The following is a 22,591-nucleotide window of genomic DNA, read 5'->3' as shown; positions in this document are numbered from 1 at the left end:
AAAAAGTGTATTTCCAGTTATATATCATTATTAATAATCATTCTTGTTTTTCATGTTCCCATTCTTAGCCAATTGCATGATTTCTGGCGTTTGGATTATTGGGAAGATGATCTTCGTCGAAGGAGACGGTTTGTCCGTAATGCATTTGGCTCCACTCACGCTGAAGCGTTGCTCAAAGCTGCGATTGAGTACGGTGAGTTCCGGTGCCTCTTACGCAGGAATGCTCCTCCGTGTGAGGTGACTCTCTGTGGTTGACAGTTCTTTTTTCTTTCAGTACCTTTTCAGGTTCTCCATGTCATAAGTCAAAAATGTTCTACTTTAGTCTACTTTATTGTGCAGCATCATTTAGGTTACACTTAATTAACCCAGTATTTCTCCCACTTGATGTATGTTAGACTCTTCAGCTTCTTTGTAATAGATTAGAAGACTTTGCATAATTGGTTATTGCCCACCATCCTTCTCACACAGCCTAAAACAAGAGTAAAGTCACTTTCCTTTTCAGCATGTTTCGAATTTTGGTCTTTCAGATTTTTTCACTTAAAAGAATTTCCTATGGTAACTGTGTATTCAAATATATATTGTTGTGTATAATTTGTGTGGGTATGTATACATATGTACACTGTGTGAGTATACATGAAATATATATGCAAACATGTGTACTGTTATTTATATACGCATATACCTGCACATACTTGAGTATTTAACTGAAATAAATATCTTGTTAATAATCTTACTACATGGCATTCTCTATTTTAACCCTATTCTATTCTATCATTTTCAGTCTAATAAAATAAATCAAGCCTCTGTATGCCTGTGTAAGTTCACAATCCTCCAATTGCAAATAAAGTTTGAAAAATACCATACTATATTAAAGATAGCATAAGCTATCACACCACAGTAGAATTGCACCCTAAATTGTCCTCTATAAAATGTGCAATAGATAGTAAATATCAAAAATTTTTTTGTAATTTAATCAAAATGCTGCTACTTTAGATTTCTGTCCACCAAAAAGTGTACATAGGGCTATTCTGTCTGTGCACCTAATTTTAAATAGTCTAAGAAATTTAAGTTTGATTGATCATATCGCAGATTTTATAAACATGCCCTCATAAAATACCATAATTGAATACTGTCCATATATTTTTGTTATTAACTACTTTTATTCTCACAGTCACTTGATTTTGTTTTTATTTTTTTATTTGAGAGTAATAAGTGAGCCATGGGGCTTCCCAGTGGCTCAGTGGTAAAGAGGAGGATTCTGCCCCTGGTTCAGGAAGATCCCCTGGAGTGGGAGATGCCAACTCACTCCAGTATTCTTGCCTGGAAAATCCCATGGCCAGAGAAGCCTGGTGGGCTACAGTTTGTGGGGTCACAAAAGAGTTGAACATTACTTAGTGACAAAACAACACCAACATATGATAGTGAGCCATGTGTTTTAAAATTTACCATAATAATATGTAGCAGAGGATGCCATTCATGTTCTGATAGATTAAATAGAGAAAATATGTAACATTAATAGAAAGAAAATGTACACAGCTTTGAAAATTTACTGTATAAATAGTCTGTGAATTGATATAATTTACCAAGGATCACAACATAAATAAATATGTGAGGATTCCAGGCTCCTCTGTCCATGGAATTCTCCAGGCAAGAATACTGGAGTGGGTAGCCATTCCCTTCTCCAGGGGACCTTCCTGACCCAGAGATTGAACCCCAGTCTCCTGGACTGCAGGCAGATTCTTTACAGTCTGAGTCACCAGGTAAGCCCCAAAACTATTATACCTAAAATAATACTATACAGTAAAAGTAACTACAGGAGAGACAGTGCTAAAATATATATATATATATATATATATATACACACACACACACACACACACACACACACACACATATATATAAAATAGTTGACTTGTACTGTAGGTGATTTCTTTAATCAACTCAAAAAAAAAATCACCTGAGGATTCTGATACCTAAGGATTTAACACCAACTTAAAATGAGTTGTTACCTTTATGTCCTACAAAAGAAATTCTTAAAAATATCTACTTAAAGTGGCATGCTTTATAATATGAACTTAAAATTTTTAAAACTTCCATTTTATATACATCCATTTAGGCATTTTCATCAATTCATGTTGAATTCATCTCATTTGAAATTAGAAACATCTAAAAACAATTTGTATTAGAGGTTGGGCTGGCGTGATATTATTAGTGACACTGAGTTGCCAATACCACATTTGTATAGGATTCACTTTATACCACTTTTGTCATTTTACAGGTTGCTTGTAGAAAGGGTGTTAGAAAAATATTTCTTTTGCTTCTCTATAAAAATGGATGCCTTATTGAGTATATTCAATTTGTAAAATGTCTCTTTTTTGCTAAACCAGTGTCAAACCTTATCAGAAACAAACTTATTTTTTTTTTTTTTTTGCTTTAAAAAATTCAATTTTATTTTTTTCACTAATCTGATATATTTTGCTTTCATTGATAAACTCAGTTATCAGAAAGTATTAACAAATTGTAGTCATCAAAATATCATTAGGGTAACTCATTTCACAGAAAACAGTCCGTTGGATATCATCTCCCTTTGTTTTTTTTTTTTTTTTTTCTTTTTTTCTTTTTTAATTTTTATTATTATTATTTTTTTTTCCCAGTGGGTTTTGTCATACATTGATATGAATCAGCCATGGATTTACATGTATTCCCAATCCCGATCCCCCCTCCCACCTCCCTCTCCACCCGATTCCTCTGGGTCTTCCCAGTGCACCAGGCCCGAGCACTTGTCTCGTGCATCCCACCTGGGCTGGTGATCTGTTTCACCATAGATAGTATACATGCTGTTCTTTTCAAATATCCCACCCTCACATTCTCCCACAAAGTTCAAAAGTCTGTTCTGTGTTTCTGTGTCTCTTTTTCTGTTCTGCATATAGGGTTATCGTTATCACCTTTCTAAATTCCATATACATGTGTCAGTATGCTGTAATGTTCTTTATCTTTCTGGCTTACTTCACTCTGTATAATGGGCTCCAGCTTCATCCATCTCATTAGGACTGGTTCAAATGAATTCTTTTTAATGGCTGAGTAATATTCCATGGTGTATATGTACCACAGCTTCCTTATCCATTCATCTGCTGATGGGCATCTAGGTTGCTTCCATGTCCTGGCTATTATAAACAGTGCTGCGATGAACATTGGGGTGCACGTGTCTCTTTCAGATCTGGTTTCCTCAGTGTGTATGCCCAGAAGTGGGATTGCTGGGTCATATGGCAGTTCTATTTCCAGTTTTTTAAGAAATCTCCACACTGTTTTCCATAGCGGCTGTACTAGTTTGCATTCCCACCAACAGTGTAAGAGGGTTCCCTTTTCTCCACACCCTCTCCAGCATTTATTGCTTGTAGACTTTTGGATAGCAGCCATCCTGACTGGCGTGTAATGGTACCTCATTGTGGTTTTGATTTGCATTTCTCTGATAATGAGTGATGTTGAGCATCTTTTCATGCTCAACAAACTTATTTTTTTATTAACAGCTTTTTAAGATTGACTGTCATGTATTTTAGTAATATAGTACCCATTATTAATGTATCTAAACTAAAATATAAAATTCTGATTTTTAAATAGGTGAAAGATATAGGTGATAGCAAACATTTGTGTAGTATAAATGTGTCTTAAAATATATAGTGATTTATGAGGGCTTCCCAGGTGGTGCTAGTTGTAAAGAACCTCCTGGCCAATGCAGGAGACATAAGAGACGCAGGTTCGATCCCTGGGACAGGAAATCTCCTGGAGGAGGGCCTGGCAACCTACTCCAGTGTTCTTGCCTGGAGAATCCCATGGACAGAGGAACCTGGTGGGCTACAGCCCATAGTGTCGCAGAGAGTCAGACGTGACTGAAGCATAACACAGTTGTTGATGAATTTTGAATAGTAGATCATTGGCAATATTCAGAACCTGTTATCCCTCCTGAGTTGGATTCTTTGATAAAAGGAAAGTAGGGTATGTTTTTATTTTATGCATATTTAGAACAAAGACCACATGTATGCCGTAAAGCACTCAGGACATCTACATGGTACCCAGGCCAGGTTTACTTTGGGGTCATTCCTGGAGTTAAGGTAGAGTGCGCTATACTGTGGTCAGTCGCTTCAGTCGTGTCCAGCTCTTTGTGACCCCATGGACTGTAGCGCACCAGGCTCTCTGTCCATGGCTTTCTCCAGGCATTGAATTCGTGGGATCTTCCCAACCCAGGGATTGAACCCATGGTTCCTGCATTTCCTGCATTGCAGGCAGACTCTTTTACCGCTGAGCCACCTGGGAAGCCCCTAGGATGGATAGTACAAGACAAAAAAGAACTCAAACAATTCTACTTCCAGAAACAGTTCTAGAACACTCCTCTTCAACTTCACATCAGAGGACTTCAGGAAGTGGGTAGAGGGTAGGGAGTAAGGTGAAGTATGGAGGATGTGAAGAGGTGAGTGAAAAGTTCTTCCTGGAGTGATCTGTACCTAGAAGTAGAAAGAGGAATTACAGATGGCCAGGAACATAGTGCTGTATCTTCTCCCAAACACTTTTGTGCCTTCTAACCTATGTATAAAGTATTTCTTCAGAAGAAATAGGAAGTAAATGTCAGTAATTATTACAAAGCACTTCATTCAATGAAAATAGATGTTGAAAGACTTAATTGAAAACATATTTTGTATATTTTAGAGAAAGCTTTTGTATTCACATTTTTCCAGAACATTCATAAAAGCTAACAAAACTCAGACCATCATCTGGCCATTCTGCCTGCCATTAAACATTTAAATGTGTTTTAAGTACCTAAAAGTCTGGCAGTGTGTAGACTAACATCCAAATGATTTAATGTTTTGGTTTGTGTAGACATAGATGAAGGGTATAAATATAGTACAAACCTATGAATTTTGAGAGAGCTTCTAGAACAAGTTGAAATTCAATTATTTCTTCTTCTGTATTAAATAATTGCAGTATTTCAAATTGTGTCTTGAAAGTTAAACATTAAATGCACAGAGAAACTGCTATAATCTATAGTCAGTTTTGTTTTTTCTGTTCCTCTACATTGTGGCAACAAAATTATTTTAGGAACAAAAGAATATTTTATGACTGGAATGTTAAGTATGGCTAGAAGTATTTGAATCAGTGATCTAAGTTTTTAGAATGTTAACCAAGTTGTACAAGCTGAAAGAATAACCTAAAATTATTTAAACAGGGAATATTTACATGGCCATCAAAGCAGTCCCTGAGATTGATCACTGGTCATGTCTCTCTGTTCATGTTGTACACTATGTTTCAAGAATGTGAGCCTATATTAATATAATAGAAGTGAAACTGAATTTGCAGAGCTAATGTTTTAATAAATGTTTTGAATCACTAGAGTTTTCCTTCAATTCAGACATTTTAGATTAAATTATAGTTAAACTTTCGTGTGCTGGGCAGAAACAGTTGCAATTTAAATTTCCTGACATTATTTTTAGGTAATTTATTTGGAGCCACAAAACAAATACATTAGCAATACTTTCTTTTAAATGAACAAATAATCAGAATTGGATATATTTTCAAAGAGACATAAAGGAGAATTATTTCATATTTACTTTGAAAAGTGTTCTCTTCCATTTCATTATTAAAACTTTTGGTTGACCTTTTTCAGTTGGAAAACATCCTTAGCACTGATGGAGTTTTTCATGCTTCTTAGTAATACTAATGAGTTGAATAATTTATGAGGTTGTCATGTGCAAAAGATTTGGTGTGATTTGATATACTTCCAGCCTCTGGTGTTGGAATGTGATTAATAAAAACCTAGAGGCATGTAATTTTTTTCCTGGTGTTTAATGTTCTAATTTCATATGTACTCAATGTGCTATTTCAGTATTTTCTAATACTAAAATCTCATTCAAGTGCAAATTTAATTGATTACCAGGAATTTTGCAGACCATAGCAATGGAACAATATAAGGAAAATATTTTAAACTATAAATTCATCTTTTGATCTGCTAGACTTTCTTCATCAGGGCAAATTAGCTAGTAAGCAAATGATTGAAATAGGAGTGTTCTATGTATTGCTTGTATATTAAAATAAAGCCTAAACTAGACAGATTCTGGCACTGAAAGATTATGCTGTCAAAAAATAGCTAAAATCTTAATAAGTTTGGTTGTCTTGTTGATTGTCAGTTATCATTTTGGACTCTGTTTCCCTTCCATGAAATTATAGTGGAACAGTGTTTCATCAAAGCTTAAGATCTCAGACTCCCCCATGTCTGTGATCAAAGACGTCATCCTAAATAGGTCTGATCAGGCATCGCAGAGGAGGGCAGGCTGCTTTATCCAGAGGAAAAAAAAAACATGGAGCAAAGATGACAAAGTTAATCAGTCATTTCCTTGGCAATAAATAATAAGATATGCTGAGAACTGCAAATGAGAACATCCTTAGGCTCCTCAGCGATGTGTCTGCTTAACACCTGGTTTATCCAAGCTTGTGAAGCCATCATGATATGACCTTGATGAATAAAAAGCAGCTCTGTAATAAATCTGGAATTAAATTAGTTTTGATGGTATATGCATGACTATTGTAAAGTGCTACTTGCAGTCATCAAGAAACAAGAAAAGCACTGAGAATAAAAAAAAAAAAAAATACTAATGCAGCCACATACGGTTGTTGAGACAGGAACTTCAAATTATCTGACTTCATTTTTTTTTTCTGACTTCAATTTTTGAAGAGTTTACACTTAGAATAGTTGGAAAAGATTATTTGAGTTTTTAACCTAGTGGACTCGATTGTTTGTACCATATTGTCTCTAGCAGACATCTTGTAATTGTTCATTGATAAGTTCATTTTAGTTGGTGTATTATTAATTAAATCTTCATACCTGAATGAAATAGATGATCTGATTATTGTTAAAATAATCTATTGAAAAATTAAAGATGTAACTTGTATGAGTGAGAGAAAGACATACATGGAATCACCTTTTAGCTCTTTTTGATGCCAGTGCATATATTAATATAATCTCATCTTTACCTCATGGTTTTATAAGTCTCTTAAAAGAACTAAAGTGGATTATTTAAAAGCTGACTTATAAAATACATTTATAAAATACATTTTAAAGTTTTCATATAAGAACATTTTCATGTCAACCAAGGCTTTAACAACTCCCCTGTTTTTATGTTGAAGCTTTAGATGGAAAGCTTTAAACTGACTCACGAGGAAACAAGTAGCTTCATTCATTTGAAAGCATTTATCAGGTATCTTCCACATGCCATGCATGCACAAAGTACAGGGTTCAGAGACTGAGACAGTTTCTGCCTCCTCACAGCACTTAGTTTAGTGTAGTGATTCTCAACAGGGATGGAAGTCAGCCTGTGTTCCTGGTTTCTAAAGGGTAGAGACTAAGAATCCTGCTAAAATACCCAACCATTCACCAGACAGTTCATCAAAAGGACAACAAAATCCAGCTGAAAACATCACTAGTACCAAGGTGAAAACCCTGGTCTAGTGGAAAGAAATAAGCTGTTCTCATAGAGGGAAGTGGTGCTTTCATAAAGCAGCAGAAGGAAGATGAATGACTCTGGGGCTAGTGGGTTGGAATCGGCTTCACTGAAGTAATTGCTTATGAACTGACTTGAGAGAAGGTTAGGAATTTATCAGAAGCAACTGAGTTAATAACAGGAATTTCCAAGACATGGAGGCATAAAAAAGCCTAACTTACTTCTTTGAATGGGATCAATATTTTGCACTTGGCAGTAGCTCACCTGATGAAGTTAACAGAAAGTATTTTGACTTTAGGTATTTTATATTCTGAGATAAAAGAAAAAAAGTTGAGGGCAGGAATCATATCTTCCAACCATTTCATTTAAAGCATTCACATTAATACAATTTCATGTAATTAATTGCTGCTGTTTACTTCAAGGTATCAGTTCAGTTCAGTCGCCCAGTTGTGTCTGACTCTTTGCGACCCCAATGATCCACAGCATGACAGACCTCCCTATCCATCACCAACTCCTGGAGTCTACCCAAAACCATGTCCATTGAGTCAGTGATGCCATCCAATCATCTCATCCTCTGTTGTCCCCTTTTCCTCCTGTCCTCACTCTTTCCCAGCATCAGGGTCTTTTCAAAAGAGTCAGCTCTTTGCATCAGGTAGCCAAAGGATTGAAGTTTCAGTTACAACATCAGTCCTTCCAGTGAACACCCAGGACTGATCTCGTTTAGGATGGACTGGTTGGATCCCCTTGCAGTCCAAGGGACTCTCAAGAGTCTTCTCCAACACCACAGTTCAAAAGCATCAATTCTTTGGCGCTCAGCTTTTCCAATTCTCACATCCATACATGACTACTGGAATAGTCAGCCATAGCCTTGACTAGACAGACCTTTGTTGGCAAAGTAATATCTCTGCTTTTTAATATGCTGTCTAGGTTGGTCATAACTTTCCTTCCAGGGAGTAAGTGTCTTTTAATTACATGGCTGCAGTCACCATCTGCAGTGATTTTGGAGCCCAAGAAAATAAAGTCTGTTTCCACTGTTCCCCCATCTATTTGCCATGAAGTGATGAGACCAGATGCCTTGATCTTAGTTTTCTGAATGTTGAGTTTTAAGCCAACTTTTTCACTCTCCTCTTTCACTTTCATCAAGAGGCTTTTTAGTTCTTCACTTTCTGCCATAAGGGTGGTGTCATCTGCATTTCTGAGGTTATTGATATTTCTCCCAGCAATCTTGATTCCAGCTTGTGCTTCTTCCAGCCCAGCATTTCTCATGATGTACTCTGCATATAAGTTAAATAAGCAGGGTGACAATATACAGCCTTGACATACTCCTTTTCCTATTTGGAACCAGTCTGCTGTTCCATGTCCAGTTCTAACTGTTGCTTCTTAACCTGCATACAGATTTCTCAAGAGGTGGGTCAGGTGGTCTGGTATTCCCATCTCTTGAGGAATTTTCCACAGTTTATTGTGATCCACACAGTCAAAGGCTTTGGCGTAGTCAATAAAGCAGAAATAGATGTTTTTCTGGAACTCTCTTGCTTTTTTGATAATCCAGCTGATGTTGGCAATTTGATCTCTGGTTCCTCTGCTTTTTCTAAAACCAGCTTGAACATCTGAAAGTTCACGGTTCACGTATTGCTGAAGCTTGGTTTGCAGAATTTGGGGCATTACTTTACTAGCATGTGAGATGAGTGCAATTGTGCAGTAGTTTGATCATTCTTTGGCATTGCCTTTCTTTGGGATTAGAATGAAAACTGACCTTTTCCAGTCCTGTGGCCACTGCTGAGTTTTCCACATCTGCTGGCATATTGAGTGCAGCACTACACAGCATCAGCTTTTAGGAATTGAAATAGCTCAACTAGAATTCCATCACCTCCACTAGCTTTGTTTGTAGTGATGCTTCCTAAGGCCCACTTGACTTCACATTCCAGGATGTCTGGCTCTAGGTGAGTGTGAGTGATCACACCATCGTGGTTATCTGGGTTGTGAAGATCTTTTTTATACAGTTCTGTGTATTCTTGCCACCTCTTTTTAATATCTTCTGCTTCTGTTAGGTCCATACCATTTCTGTCCTTTATTGAGCCCATCTTTGCATGAAATGTTCTCTTGGTATCTCTAATTTTCTTGAAAAGATCTCTAGTCTTTCCCATTCTGTTGTTTTTCTCTATTTCTTTGCATTGATCGCTGAGGAAGGCTTTCTTAATCTTTCCTTCCTATTTCAAGATATACATACAGCATTTTAACACATATATTCATCCTTTTCAATAACCACATTGAAGGCCGACAGTGTATGGAATAGGTCTATAAGTATGGTATTTTCAAATTCTGAAATTGTTTTTTTATGCCTGTACTGTATTTCCACCTAGTGAGTCAAAAGTCACCAAAGATAAGGAGCTGACAAAGTTATATCAATAGATCTATTGCTGAGTGGCATGGAACTGCTCATATTCTTGCCCATATTTTTAGACTAACTTTTATAAAATGTACCCCAAAATTAGATTTACAAATAATTAAAATAGAGTATGATAAATATTTTCATCAAAGTATATTCAAAATATTACACAAACTCAGTGAATAAGGCTGCCTGATTGAATAAATAAATTTTAGTTAGACTTGAAAGGATGAATGGAGAGCTTCCCAAGCCAGTAAGTAGAATGTTGGCAACATGGACAAAGGGACCACACAACACAACATGAATTGTTTGGGGAACAAAAAAAGTGTGGGGGGAGATAGGGAAATGGCTGTTTGCAGCTACACTGTGAAAGAATTTGTCAGCAGAGCATAAGAAGATTTTTATTTGGGAAAATGACAGAGCATAGAAACTAAGTGTCATGCTAACTAATAAATGCTTGTTATTGTTTAGTTGCTAAGTCGGTCCAACTCTTTTACAACCATGGATTGTAGCCCACCAGGCTTTCCTGTCCATGGGATTTCCCAGGCAGGAATACTGGAGCAAGTTGCCATTTCCTTCTCCAGGGGATCTTCTGACCCAGGAATCAAACCTGCATCTCCTGCTTTGGCAGGCAGATTCTTTGCCACTGACCCACCCATGAAGGCTTTAACTAATAAATTTTAGATTGTGCAAAATCTCAATCTAAACACCATTCTTTTCCTAGACAGTGTGTTGCTGTAGATACTTTTGAAATTTTTCCAAGTGCAAGAGTCTCATTGAACATTTCCCCTCTCTAAAGTTAACCTGCTGAATTTCGGCCCACTGGTCTAGTCTATCATCCACAGAGGTTTCTCAGTACAGATGAACTGACAAGTCATTCACAGACTGTGCATTCATTGTCATTTATAAAAACATTATTTAAAATATCTTTGGTGTTTTGAAAAGTATATTAGACAACCTATACCAACACCCTCTCTTAACTATCCTTTTTATTTTATTTTTTTTTTATTTTTTTTTTTTTAGGGTTAATTAACAAGGTACATCTATTATTCTAGTGATACATTGAATAGAACTGTTTTTTTTTTTTTGCTGTATTAATTTGAATTTTTTATTTCTATATATGTTATAATTAGCATCAAAATTTCCCTGTTGACCCAAAGATTAGAGATTTTATTTTATGTAATATATTTTAGTTTTCTCTTTGTTTCTGAGCATTACGATTTTGGCAATATATTTATTTATTTTTTTTTTTTTTTTACTTTTTTTTTTTTTTTTTCTCTCCTTTTTTCTTTTTTAATTTTTATTATTATTATTTTTTTTTCCCAGTGGGTTTTGTCATACATTGATATGAATCAGCCATGGATTTACATGTATTCCCAATCCCGATCCCCCCTCCCACCTCCCTCTCCACCCGATTCCTCTGGGTCTTCCCAGTGCACCAGGCCCGAGCACTTGTCTCGTGCATCCCACCTGGGCTGGTGATCTGTTTCACCATAGATAGTATACATGCTGTTCTTTTCAAATATCCCACCCTCACATTCTCCCACAAAGTTCAAAAGTCTGTTCTGTGTTTCTGTGTCTCTTTTTCTGTTCTGCATATAGGGTTATCGTTATCACCTTTCTAAATTCCATATACATGTGTCAGTATGCTGTAATGTTCTTTATCTTTCTGGCTTACTTCACTCTGTATAATGGGCTCCAGCTTCATCCATCTCATTAGGACTGGTTCAAATGAATTCTTTTTAATGGCTGAGTAATATTCCATGGTGTATATGTACCACAGCTTCCTTATCCATTCATCTGCTGATGGGCATCTAGGTTGCTTCCATGTCCTGGCTATTATAAACAGTGCTGCGATGAACATTGGGGTTAACTATCCTTTTTAAAAATTAAAGAATCTATCTGCAGTGCATTCAGTTCCTGTGTCAGGACGATCCCCTGGAGAAGGGAATGGCAACCAACTCCAGCATTCTTGCCTGGAGAATTTCATGGACAGAGGAGCCTGGAGGAGGTCTCCAGTCCCTGGGGTTACAAAGAGTCAGGCACAGCTGAAGCAACTAAAACTTCCATGTCTCCGAGCCAGTTGCTTATTTATCCAAAACATCTTTTACTCCCATTTCTCATATTTTTAAAGTAAAATATCCACACTGAATTTTATGTAAGGCTTAAGAAAGAAAAGACCGTGATGCTGGGAAAGATTGAAGGCTTGAGGAGAAGGGGACAACAGAGGATGAGATGGTTGGATGGCATCACGGACTCAATGGACATGAATTTGAGTAAACTCTGGGAGTTCGTGATGGACAGGGAGGCCTGGGGTGCTGTGGTCCATGGGGTCACAAAGAGTTGGACGTGACTGAGCAACTGATCTGAAAAAAGAAACACCAAGCTTCATTCCCCAGGTTAATGTCATTCACTGCCAGAGGAAGTCTCCCCATCCTCTCAGCCCCTGTTCAAGATGTCCAGTTCATCTTTTCTTTCATTCCAAGAGTTGCAAAACTTTTCCATTCATCCACTCATCTGCCATCTACCCCTCTAGGCTCATAGTGAAAAATTTCTTTTGTGTGTTTTCCCCTCCCTTTCATCTTCCCTTCCTTCTTTCCTGAAAATAAACATGATCATTGTAGAAAATCTAGATAATGCTCAAAAAATTTAAAGAAGGGAGGAAAAGGGCACTCAAAGACAACCATGGGAAGATAGCTGCCTTTGCCATTTTGATATACTTATATCCTGCTGACCTTTTTCTAAGCATACTTTTTAATATAGGGACCAAACACTGTGTTATTTATTCAAGAAGTCACAAAGGTGAATAATCCATTATCTGTCTTCTTTATGCTATTTAGAGGGTCCCAAACTGGCCCAAATTTTCTATATGTTTTAGCGTTTTTTCCCCACAAGTGTGCCATGTGATTTTTAATGTAATGAAATCCTATTTAAAATATTTTGAAATCAGTCTAACTTAATGATTAATCAGAATCCTACCACATAATATTCAGTCTAAAACACAGAGATTCTACATTTATCATCATGTATAAAGTATGGCTTATCAAATTACCTTTAAAAAACATAGAGCAGTCTTCTGTGTTCACTCCATAAGAAGATTGTTAAGTTAGCATGCTGCACTTAAATTCAACAATATTTTCTTGCACCTTTTTAATTGCATTCTTTGTGTTTAAAAATGCTGTTTATGAATATCCCCTTTGTTGGTCTGCTCTAAGAAATACTGCTTACATATGAATATTTTGAATTAGGAATAAATGAAATTCCGTTTTTGCTGTCAGAACCAAATTGTAAAAATGCACTGCTTGTCTTTGAAAATCAGTATACTCTATTAGCAGGCCTGTCAATATAAAAAGTGCATTCCATTTCCACCTCTTGCTCTAATAACCTTTTCTGTGTTACTCTGAGGCAGTTCACATAATCAGAGTATATTGTCAGCTTACTGGAGTTGGGGAAGCATGAAATGAAAATCACGTTAATATTGATCCAATTCTTTTACTTGCAAGTGTCCTTGATGTCCTTTTCCACAGAGCAATAACTGTTGATGTTAGGTAGCCATTTTCTTTTATTTCTTATAGTCTAGCAAATCGTTTACAAGCATAACTAATGTGAATAAGAACTTACCACTTGGAAGAATAATCTGTGAACATTCCATCTTAATTAATGCCCATATTGCTAATTCTGCATATTTATCCTGACACTGAAATATTTACTTTGGGCTTTTCAGAGAACAGCGTACTTATAAGGTTTATGTCTAGTTTAAAACAATCAAAAGTCTGCACAAGTTACTCATTTCATTAGTAAAAGCACAAAGGATGCTGTACTCTAATTTTATGTGACACAATGATATGCTAGATGGACCATAAATAGTAGCATCAACTATTAGTTCAGGAAAGGATCACCATTTCTGAGTCAAACTCATTATAAATTTGAAGCTAGTTTCTTGGTAGTTTTATGGTGGTATAGATAGTATCTATTTTGATTATAAAATATATTCTCTGTCAACAAAAATGAGTTGAAGTAAGAACCATGATTAAATCCAGTGCATGCAGACTAAAATACCCACAACTAAGGAAGGAGTCTAAACTGTCCAGATTTTTTTATCTGTATTTATTAAATGTGGTCAGTAACTTCAGATTTTTTATTTAAAGTCTGTTTGAAACAACAGATGGGAACTGTCTATTTGAATAGAAACAGTCTGTTTCACTTATGAAAGTACATGCTTTCATAAAATAATTTTGTATTGATAAAGCAAGGCTCCTGACTCAGCATCAGATATAAAGGAGACAAAAAAAAAGATCCTGAGATTTCCAGTCATTCTTTCCAATAGTGTTTTTAGTCAGTGTCACTTTAACAATCTTCACCATTAGGATTTTTCTGTTACAAAGGCTGTTTTTTCTTTAATCCTGTTCTGTACAGGTGAGTATTTTTTCAGTCCTTGGTCTTCAGCAGATCTTTATTTCTTTGTCATCATCATTCATGCTTCTTAAGAAAGGAAATGCTATGTTTGTACTATAAAGTCAAAGGCAGAATTTAATTTTTATTTATGGAGAGAATTATTTATTTTTTTAGTAAATGATTGTTACAGTAAAGTTTGTTCTGTGTATGTATCTGCTGCTTTTATCTCGCATTAAGATTGGCATAAAGTATTTTTGAGTGATAGTTTTCTCAATACAACAAAAAGCATTTTTTCATCTTTTTGAAATGTTCAAAATTGTAAACTTCTCAGTAATAGATTAATTCATATGTATTATTGCATATTATCACCATATCTCATGTAATCAGCTGAGAGGTATATTTATCTTAAAATCTTTTCCTTTTAAAGTGGAAATTAAATAATATCATTTGGAGTTACTAAAAGCACTATTCTGTAAAGGTATTTCTTCCTCTGATTTAAACTTTAATGAGAAAAAATAACCTCTATTTTAAAATTTGCCAAAGTATCATATGTCATTAATAGTCCTAGTCCATTTTGTCAAAACACATTTTCCAAGCTAAAAATGTTGTGAAATGCTATATAATGAAAAGAATTTCTTCCCCCAAAATAAATGCCATCTTAAACTGATTTCAAGATGTTTAACATTTTCAAAATGTTAGAATTTCCTATTATTATATTTAGATAAAATTAAAATGAGATGAAATTTCCATTCTTTCCATCTCCTTCCAATGATGGAAGAAAATTATTTATTATATGGATCATCTAGATAATTATGTAAAACAAATTATGATATCAACTTTATGGAGAAAGCAGTTTTTTTTTCCTTATGTAAGATACTACAAATATTTATATTCTTAAGATGCCTCTATTCAAAATAAAAAACAAATTTTAAATATATTTATACTTATATCATTTTATTTAATAATACCTTTAAGTGAATGATATGATTATTGAGGGAAAACAATTTTTAATGTAAGCTATTTACACTCTCTTCAACTCTATAAACATTTATTGGTACCTGCCTACATGCTGTCCTTGCTGTCTTCAGGAAGCATCTGGTCAATGGAGGCACTGAAGGCTCATATTGCCTTGTAATGAATATAAACAGAGTATCACAACAGCATGGTGACAGGAAGATTAATCCCAACGGAAGGAAGGGAAACCATTATTGAATAATCAGTATCTGCTGGGTATTGTGCTCATAAAACCTAAGATGCATTTGGTAGCTTATTTGAGTTTTTTGATCCTCACATGAGCCTGCATTTTTCCCCCTTTGCATAAACTTTAGGCAGCAGTGTTGTAATCAATAAAGCATTGGTTGTGTTCTTGTTCAGTTTTAAATTAAGGACTTAGTAAACTTTTTTAATACTCTTGTTAGTTTATTTTCTCAACATTTTAACAAAACATTTTAAGAGCTTATTATGGGAGATGTGATAGATGTGGGTTCGATCCCTGGGTCAGAAAGATTTCCTAAAGAAGGAAATGGCAACCCACTCCAGTATTCTTGCCTGGAGAATCCCATGGACAGAGGATCCATAGGGTCACAAAGAGTTGGACACGACTGAGCGACTAACACTGTATAAATAATATTCACGCATTTAAAAGTATTTCAGCATCCATTGTCTCATTTTAACACTGCAATAATCCTGTAAGAGTTCACTTAGTAAATACTTAGTCCTCTTCCAGCAACTTAGGAAACTGAAGTTGGGAGATTGGTCTGGATTTTTTTTTTTTTTTAGTATGTTCTTAATGGATGCTTACAGGAAAAAAGAAGGAAAGAATTGCAAATCACATAGTTCACCTTCCTCATGTATGAGGAAATTGTAAAAGACGTAAAGAGAAACGTAACTTAAGTGCTGTACTTTTTCATACTCTTTATGGGGTTCTCAAGGCAAGAATACTGAAATGGTTTGCCATCCCCTGCTCCAGTGGACCACGTTTTGTCAGAACTCTCCATCACCAGCTCAGATGGACATGAGTTTGAGCAAGCTCCGGGATTTGATGATAGATAGGGAAGCCTGGCGTGCTGCAGTCCGTGGAGTCACAAAGAGTCGGACACGACTGAGCGACTGAACTGAACTGAAGTGCTGTACATATAAAATGATTAATATACAAATTATATATTTATTTTCATGTGCTCACTCAACAAATATTTATTGATTGCCACTTTTTTGACACTTGTTGAACTGGAAATAAAAATCTAATTAAGAGTACACCTAAATGAAAAACTTAAGAAAAAATATCAAAAATAACGGTATATTGGGGCTATATATAAGATACAAAATGTATGCAGTGAAGAGAGTAATCAAACTGAATCTTGAAGAACAGAGCAGGTGAGCAAATTCCATGTAAGAGAAACTCCACATGTCATACTTAAAGGTTTGAAACAGTGTGGCATGTTTGGTAACAAAAGCTTCCAGCTCTTGGGGAACACAAGGTGTGAAGAGGTCAAACTGGCAAATTAGTGAGATTAAATAAGCAGGGGGAGGATCATGAGTTACAGACCATACACTTAAATTGTGCAGATCAAGTAACATCGAGGAGAGGTTCTCACAGCATAAATATACATAATATAGGTAGGTACATAGGTAGGTAGGTAGGTAGATAGATACATATATACATCCATGTATTATTTTTAATAAATGAAAATTAAAGACATTTCCAAACTCAATGCAGAATAAGTAATAACTGTAATATAAAACTGGTAAGAAAGATGCTACACTAAAATTGGCTTGCTATGAGTTTATATCTTTTCTTTGTGTATTAGCAAAACAGACATGATTTATTGCTTACCTATTATTATAAATTACTTTTTTCATTATTGGTATAGATATTTTAGAGTTGACTATAGAATAATTCCTTAAACAGAAATAAACCACTGAATAGTACTTTTCTGTACACTGACTGCTTGTGTTTATCAATAGAAAAGATATGATGGGCAAATGAAATAATTTATTTGCCTTAATTGTCCAGACTTTCCAGTTAGACATATTCTCTCAATATTATCAAGATAAGTTAATGTGTCTGATTCATTTCTGTATTTTAACTTATACTTGTTTAAGATAACAATAAAACTTTTAAATGATAATTATTATTATATTATAAAAGTAATGCTAGAGTATAGTAACAGTACTAAAACTGAAACATCTTAGTTTTCTTGTTACTTCACTTTTAATATGTATTTTGTTTCATATGGATCCTTATTATTAAGAAAAATATTATGAGAGAGGAGCTTTATTTAGATTCATGTAATGCCATGTACTATATTAGATAACATTTTCACAAACAGAGCTTTAAGCATATTTACATACTAAGAAATCTAATGTGATAGGATAGTTTCCTGCATTTGTTATTTGTAATATGATATGGAAAATATTTTAAGTATAATTTTGGATTTGGCTTCTTGAATCTATAATTTGATGGGATTTTTTTATTCTGAAACCTTTCAAATGTTATGACATTTTAATGTTTTCTTGGAAAATAAGCATATATGTCTATCCTGTCCAGGTTTACACATAATTCACATTTTCGAATCTAAGGCTTTCTGGTGGTTTGTTGGACCTGCTCATTAATTTCTTGATGAATGGCTAAAGAGGCCAAGAGGTGCTCTCAGTCCAACATGTCTTCTGAAGATAGATGATCTCAGATAAATTCCCTTCCCAATCAGATTTTGATTTGTTGGGTGTTAAACCAATTCTTCCTAAGGACAGTGTTTATAAGCCTTGTAATGAGACAGCCCTTTGAGACCTTACCTCTTTTTGCCTGTAATTTTGATAAATGAAAGTCTAATTCATAAAGGATATTGTGATTGAAAAGCACCTTTGGATCTCATACACATTAATTTAGATAAATGTTTGGTGCAGTACCATAAAATTGGGAAGTTTACCGAACTGAAAACTGATAATACTTCAACAGGGAAGATAAGTTCTGGTGTGTTGGCATGAATTCATTTACTACATATCTTTTAAACACACAGTTGTTTTGCTGCTTTAAAACTAGAGAGAGTAACATTGAAAGCTTAATGTCCATTTGAGAGCTCACATTCCTTTAACTGCAATTTGTTTATTGGTAGATTTTAATTTTAATAACACAAGAGTAATGTAAAGCCTTGTTTTTTAAAGACAAAGCAGAATACAGATGGTTGTGATATAAGCAAAAACTTATTTTATCAAGCTGACTCATGCATGCATAAAGGAGGTTATCGACTATTTCTTGTTAAGAACCAAGTTCCCTTTTGTGTTAATACATAAGATTCTTCAATTATCTCTCAAACTGAAGTCAGTTCACCAAGAATATCTGAGACATCCTGGGATTTTCAGGTTAAGAGATATCCAGAGGTAACTATTATTCATTTATTCAGTATTTGTAAGGACTTGCTCTGCCCTAGGGAGTGTGCTGAGAACTGGGCATACCAAGAAAGAAGGATGTTTCTCGTCATCAAGGAAGGAGCTTCCAGGCTCTGTAGAGATAACAAGCACACAACCAATTATAATACATGTAACTATTGTAGTAGCAGGACTCATGAGATATGATGGATGTATAGGGAAAGAGCACACAGACCTACCTAAAGAATTCAGAGAGGGGAACTCGGGATGTGTAGACTTGAACTTCAGTTCAGCAAGTGTTTGTGGCACACGTGCTTAGTACCAGGCACTGATGCTGCAGAATGAAGCTACAGCCCAGAGGAGAAGACATACTCATAATGGCGAGCAGCCACTCAGTGTGGTTGAGTTCTATGTAGACTGTGAAAGTTCGCGTTATAGGAAAGGCACCCAAAAGAGGTGAGTTTTGCAGGCCAAGTAGGAATTAGCCAAGCAAAGGAGGAAAGAGAGAACATACCTTATTGAGGGAATGCTTTTAACACAGATAAAGAGATCCGAGAAAGCATGACATATTCTGGAAGCTGTAAATGGTTCAGTATTGCTCATGGGAGAGTAAGAAAAGGTAAAACAAAACTGATAATGAGAGGATGAAAGGCCTTAATCAGTCATCCTAAGGAGCTTAGATTTTATCTTCGGGTGTAAGCCTTGCATTGAGTGTCGTTGATTGGAGGAGTTAATAAACAGTATTAAGCAGGAAAATATTTTCAAGTTATTAGTGTTGAAATAAAATAATACTCTGACAAAAATATGAAGGATGCTGGGGGCTCTCAAGGCCTTCTAAACCAAAATGATGATGGCTTGAATTATAGCTGAGACCATCACCTTACAGGGTGAATCATGTGTCTGTGGCTTAAAGAAGTATGTTGATCAAAATAGGAGGAGGTGAAGGAACAAGAGATAATTCGTTCATTTAGGGAAATGTGGAATTAGGAATATCTAGCTGAAGATGTCTAGTAGACATATGGCCATAAAGGCCTCAGGAGAGAGTTCTTGGTTGTTAATCTTTGGATTTGCCTCTTTGTTCCAAAAGGTGCAAGCTTCGAATTTCTCAAATTAAGATACTAAGCAAGCAACAAACTGCATATAGATAGCTGCCCCCAGAAGATCACTGTTGGGCTGGCTTTATATCACCAAGACTCCAAAGGAAATAAAGATAAGGTTCTGGAGCATTCAGTAATCAGTCCTCAATCTTTTATTCCAGAAATGAGAATCATCTGTGGGCCGATGAAAGACTACACATATAAGCCATTTAAGTCTCCTCACCTTCCAAGCAGCATTGATCTCTAATAGTACTGCTTGTTTCCTTAAGTGTTTATTGAAAGATATATTTAACAATCCATTACTTTATACTGTTAAGCTGTATTTAAACTGGGCTCTCTAATGCTATTATGCAGTAAAAGCTAGGATGACAGAGTATACCTCTCAGCCAGTGACACAGTGCTACTGTGACATGACTGTGTACCTCAACGTGTATTTTTTACTCCTCTGTGGGCTACCTCTGAGTCAATCTGTTAATGTTTTAGCAAACAGAATTGGCTCTGAATCACTAACAAAAAAGAATTGTGAATGCTGCAAAGAAAGAAGCTAACACTTTGGTTTACAATGCAAGTTTTACCATGGCTAGATGCTTAACCAAGAAATGGTTGAGCAAATATCAGTAGACAGGAAAGACTCGGAAATCCCTATATTGGGCCTAGGAAAATTAACCAAGAGTATTCATTGTTCACTGGATTTTTGGCCAAAGGCATGACAAGATTTGGAAAGTAATTACGTGTGTATACAAAACCATAGCATCCCCTGAAACTATGATACAAAAATACTATATAGCAATGATTTATTATGCCTCCATTTCAGAAGTGGACTTCCCTGGTAGTTCAGCTGATAAAGAATCCACTGGCAGTGCAGGAGACCCTGGTTCGATTCCTGAGTTAGGAAGATCCCCTGGAGAAGGGGTAGGCTACCCACTCCAGTATTCTTGGGCTTCCCTGGTGACTCAGGCGGTAATGAATCTGCCTGCAATGTGGGAGACCTGGGTTTAATCCCTGGGTTGGCAAGATCCCCTGGAGAAGGGAAAGGTTACACACTCCAGTGTTCTTGCCTGGAGAATTCCATGGACAGAGGAGCCTAGCAGGCTACAGTCCATGGTATTGCAAGGAGTCGGACACAACTGAGCGACTTTCACTTTCATTTCAGGAATATATGCAGCATACCAAACGAAATGTGAAGATACTTTTCTAGTTAATGCTGCTCTTTGAACCCTATACCCTAATACTAAAGCTGGAACACAGTAAATTAAACCATATTCCTCCATGTTGAATTCCAACTTCAGGTGACATGAAATATAGGTATTTCTTAGCTATATATATATATAATTTACTTGTAGCTCAGATAATTTCACATTCATTATCACCTGCCAAAGCAGATGTCTAAATGTAAATATTGAAATATTTGTTAAGGAGTCAAATCCATGAGACACTTAAATGCATTGTAATTTCTAACATTCACATGGATTAACATGTTAATGCTAAGTCAACTAATTTTTCTCAGTTGTTTTTTTTTATTATTTTTTTTTACAATATTGTAGTGGTTTTTGCCATACATTGACATGAATCCGCCATGGATTTACATGTGTTCCCCATCCTGAACCCCCCTCCCTCCTCCCTCCCCATCCCATCCCTCTGGGTCATCCCAGTGCACCAGCCCTGAGCACTTGTCTCATGCATCAAACTTGGACTGGCGATCTGTTTCACACTTGATAATATACATGTTGCAATGCTATTCTCTCAGATCATCCCACCCTCGCCTTCTCCCATAGAGTCCAAAAGTCTGTTCTATACATCTGTGACTCTTTTTCTGTCTCGCATATAGGGTTATCATTACCATCTTTCTAAATTCCATATATATGCGTTAGTATACTGTATTGGTGTTTTTCTTTCTGGCTTACTTCACTCTGTATAATGGGCTCCAGTTTCATCCACCTCATTAGAACTGATTCAACTGTATTCTTTTTAATGGCTGAGTAGTATTCCATTGTGTATATGTACCACAGCTTTCTTATCCATTCATCTGCTGATGGACATCTAGGTTGCTTCCATGTCCTGGCTGTTATAAAGAGTGCTGCGATGAACACTGGGGTACACGTGTCTCTTTCAGTTCTGGTTTCCTCGGTGTGTACGCCCAGGAGTGGGATTGCTGGGTCATATGGCAGTTCTATTTCCAGTTTTTTAAGGAATCTCCACACTGTTCTCCATAGTGGCTGTACTAGTTTGCATTCCCACCAACAGTGTAAGAGGGTTCCCTTTTCTCCACATCCTCTCCAGCATTTATGGCTTGTAGACTTTTGTGTCTTTCAGTTACTTTTTGTGCGTTTGAATTTTGGCTGTTTGTACTACTTGCATTATTGTTTAGTCGCTAAGTTTTGCCTGACTCTTTTGCGACCCTATGAACTGTAGCCTGCCAGGCTCCTCTGCCCATGGGGTTTTCCAGGCAAGAGTATTGGAGTGGGTTGCCATTCTCTTCTGCAGGGGATCTTCCCGACTCAGGGATACTGAACCCACATCTCTTGCATTGACAGGCAGATTCTTTACCCTTGAGCCACCAGGGAAGCCCTTGTACTACTTTATATATATCAAAATAAGGATATCACAGCTAATTCAGTTCAGCCCAGTTGCTCAGTCATGTCTGACTCTGAGGCTTCCCTGTCCATCACCAGCTCCTGCAGCTTGCTCAGACTCATGTCCATCGAGTCAGTGATGCCATCCAACCATCTCATCCACTGTCATCCCCTTCTCATTGCTAAGGAAATAGCTGTTTTGAAGTATTTACGTTTTACACCTACATCTTTCCTTACCCTTTCTGTGGCTTTTCAGTAACAGCTGTTTCTCCCTTCAGATGTGAATGC

The 22,591-nt window shown here is 36.1% G+C and overlaps 1 protein-coding gene across 1 annotated transcript in view; it reads left to right on the top strand.

The window, feature by feature from the left end:
* The window catches only part of NBEA (neurobeachin), a 649,896-nt gene that overhangs the window by 396,295 nt on the left and 231,010 nt on the right, over window positions 1-22,591 (top strand). The window contains exon 38 of the mRNA XM_061133617.1: window positions 69-193. Coding sequence (XP_060989600.1) covers window positions 69-193 — 125 coding nt within the window. The remainder of the gene's footprint in view (window positions 1-68; window positions 194-22,591) is intronic.

Source organism: Dama dama, chromosome 30 (assembly GCF_033118175.1).
Source record: "Dama dama isolate Ldn47 chromosome 30, ASM3311817v1, whole genome shotgun sequence".
NCBI classification, from domain to species: domain Eukaryota; kingdom Metazoa; phylum Chordata; class Mammalia; order Artiodactyla; family Cervidae; genus Dama; species Dama dama.
This window is presented reverse-complemented; position numbering and strand designations above follow the sequence as displayed.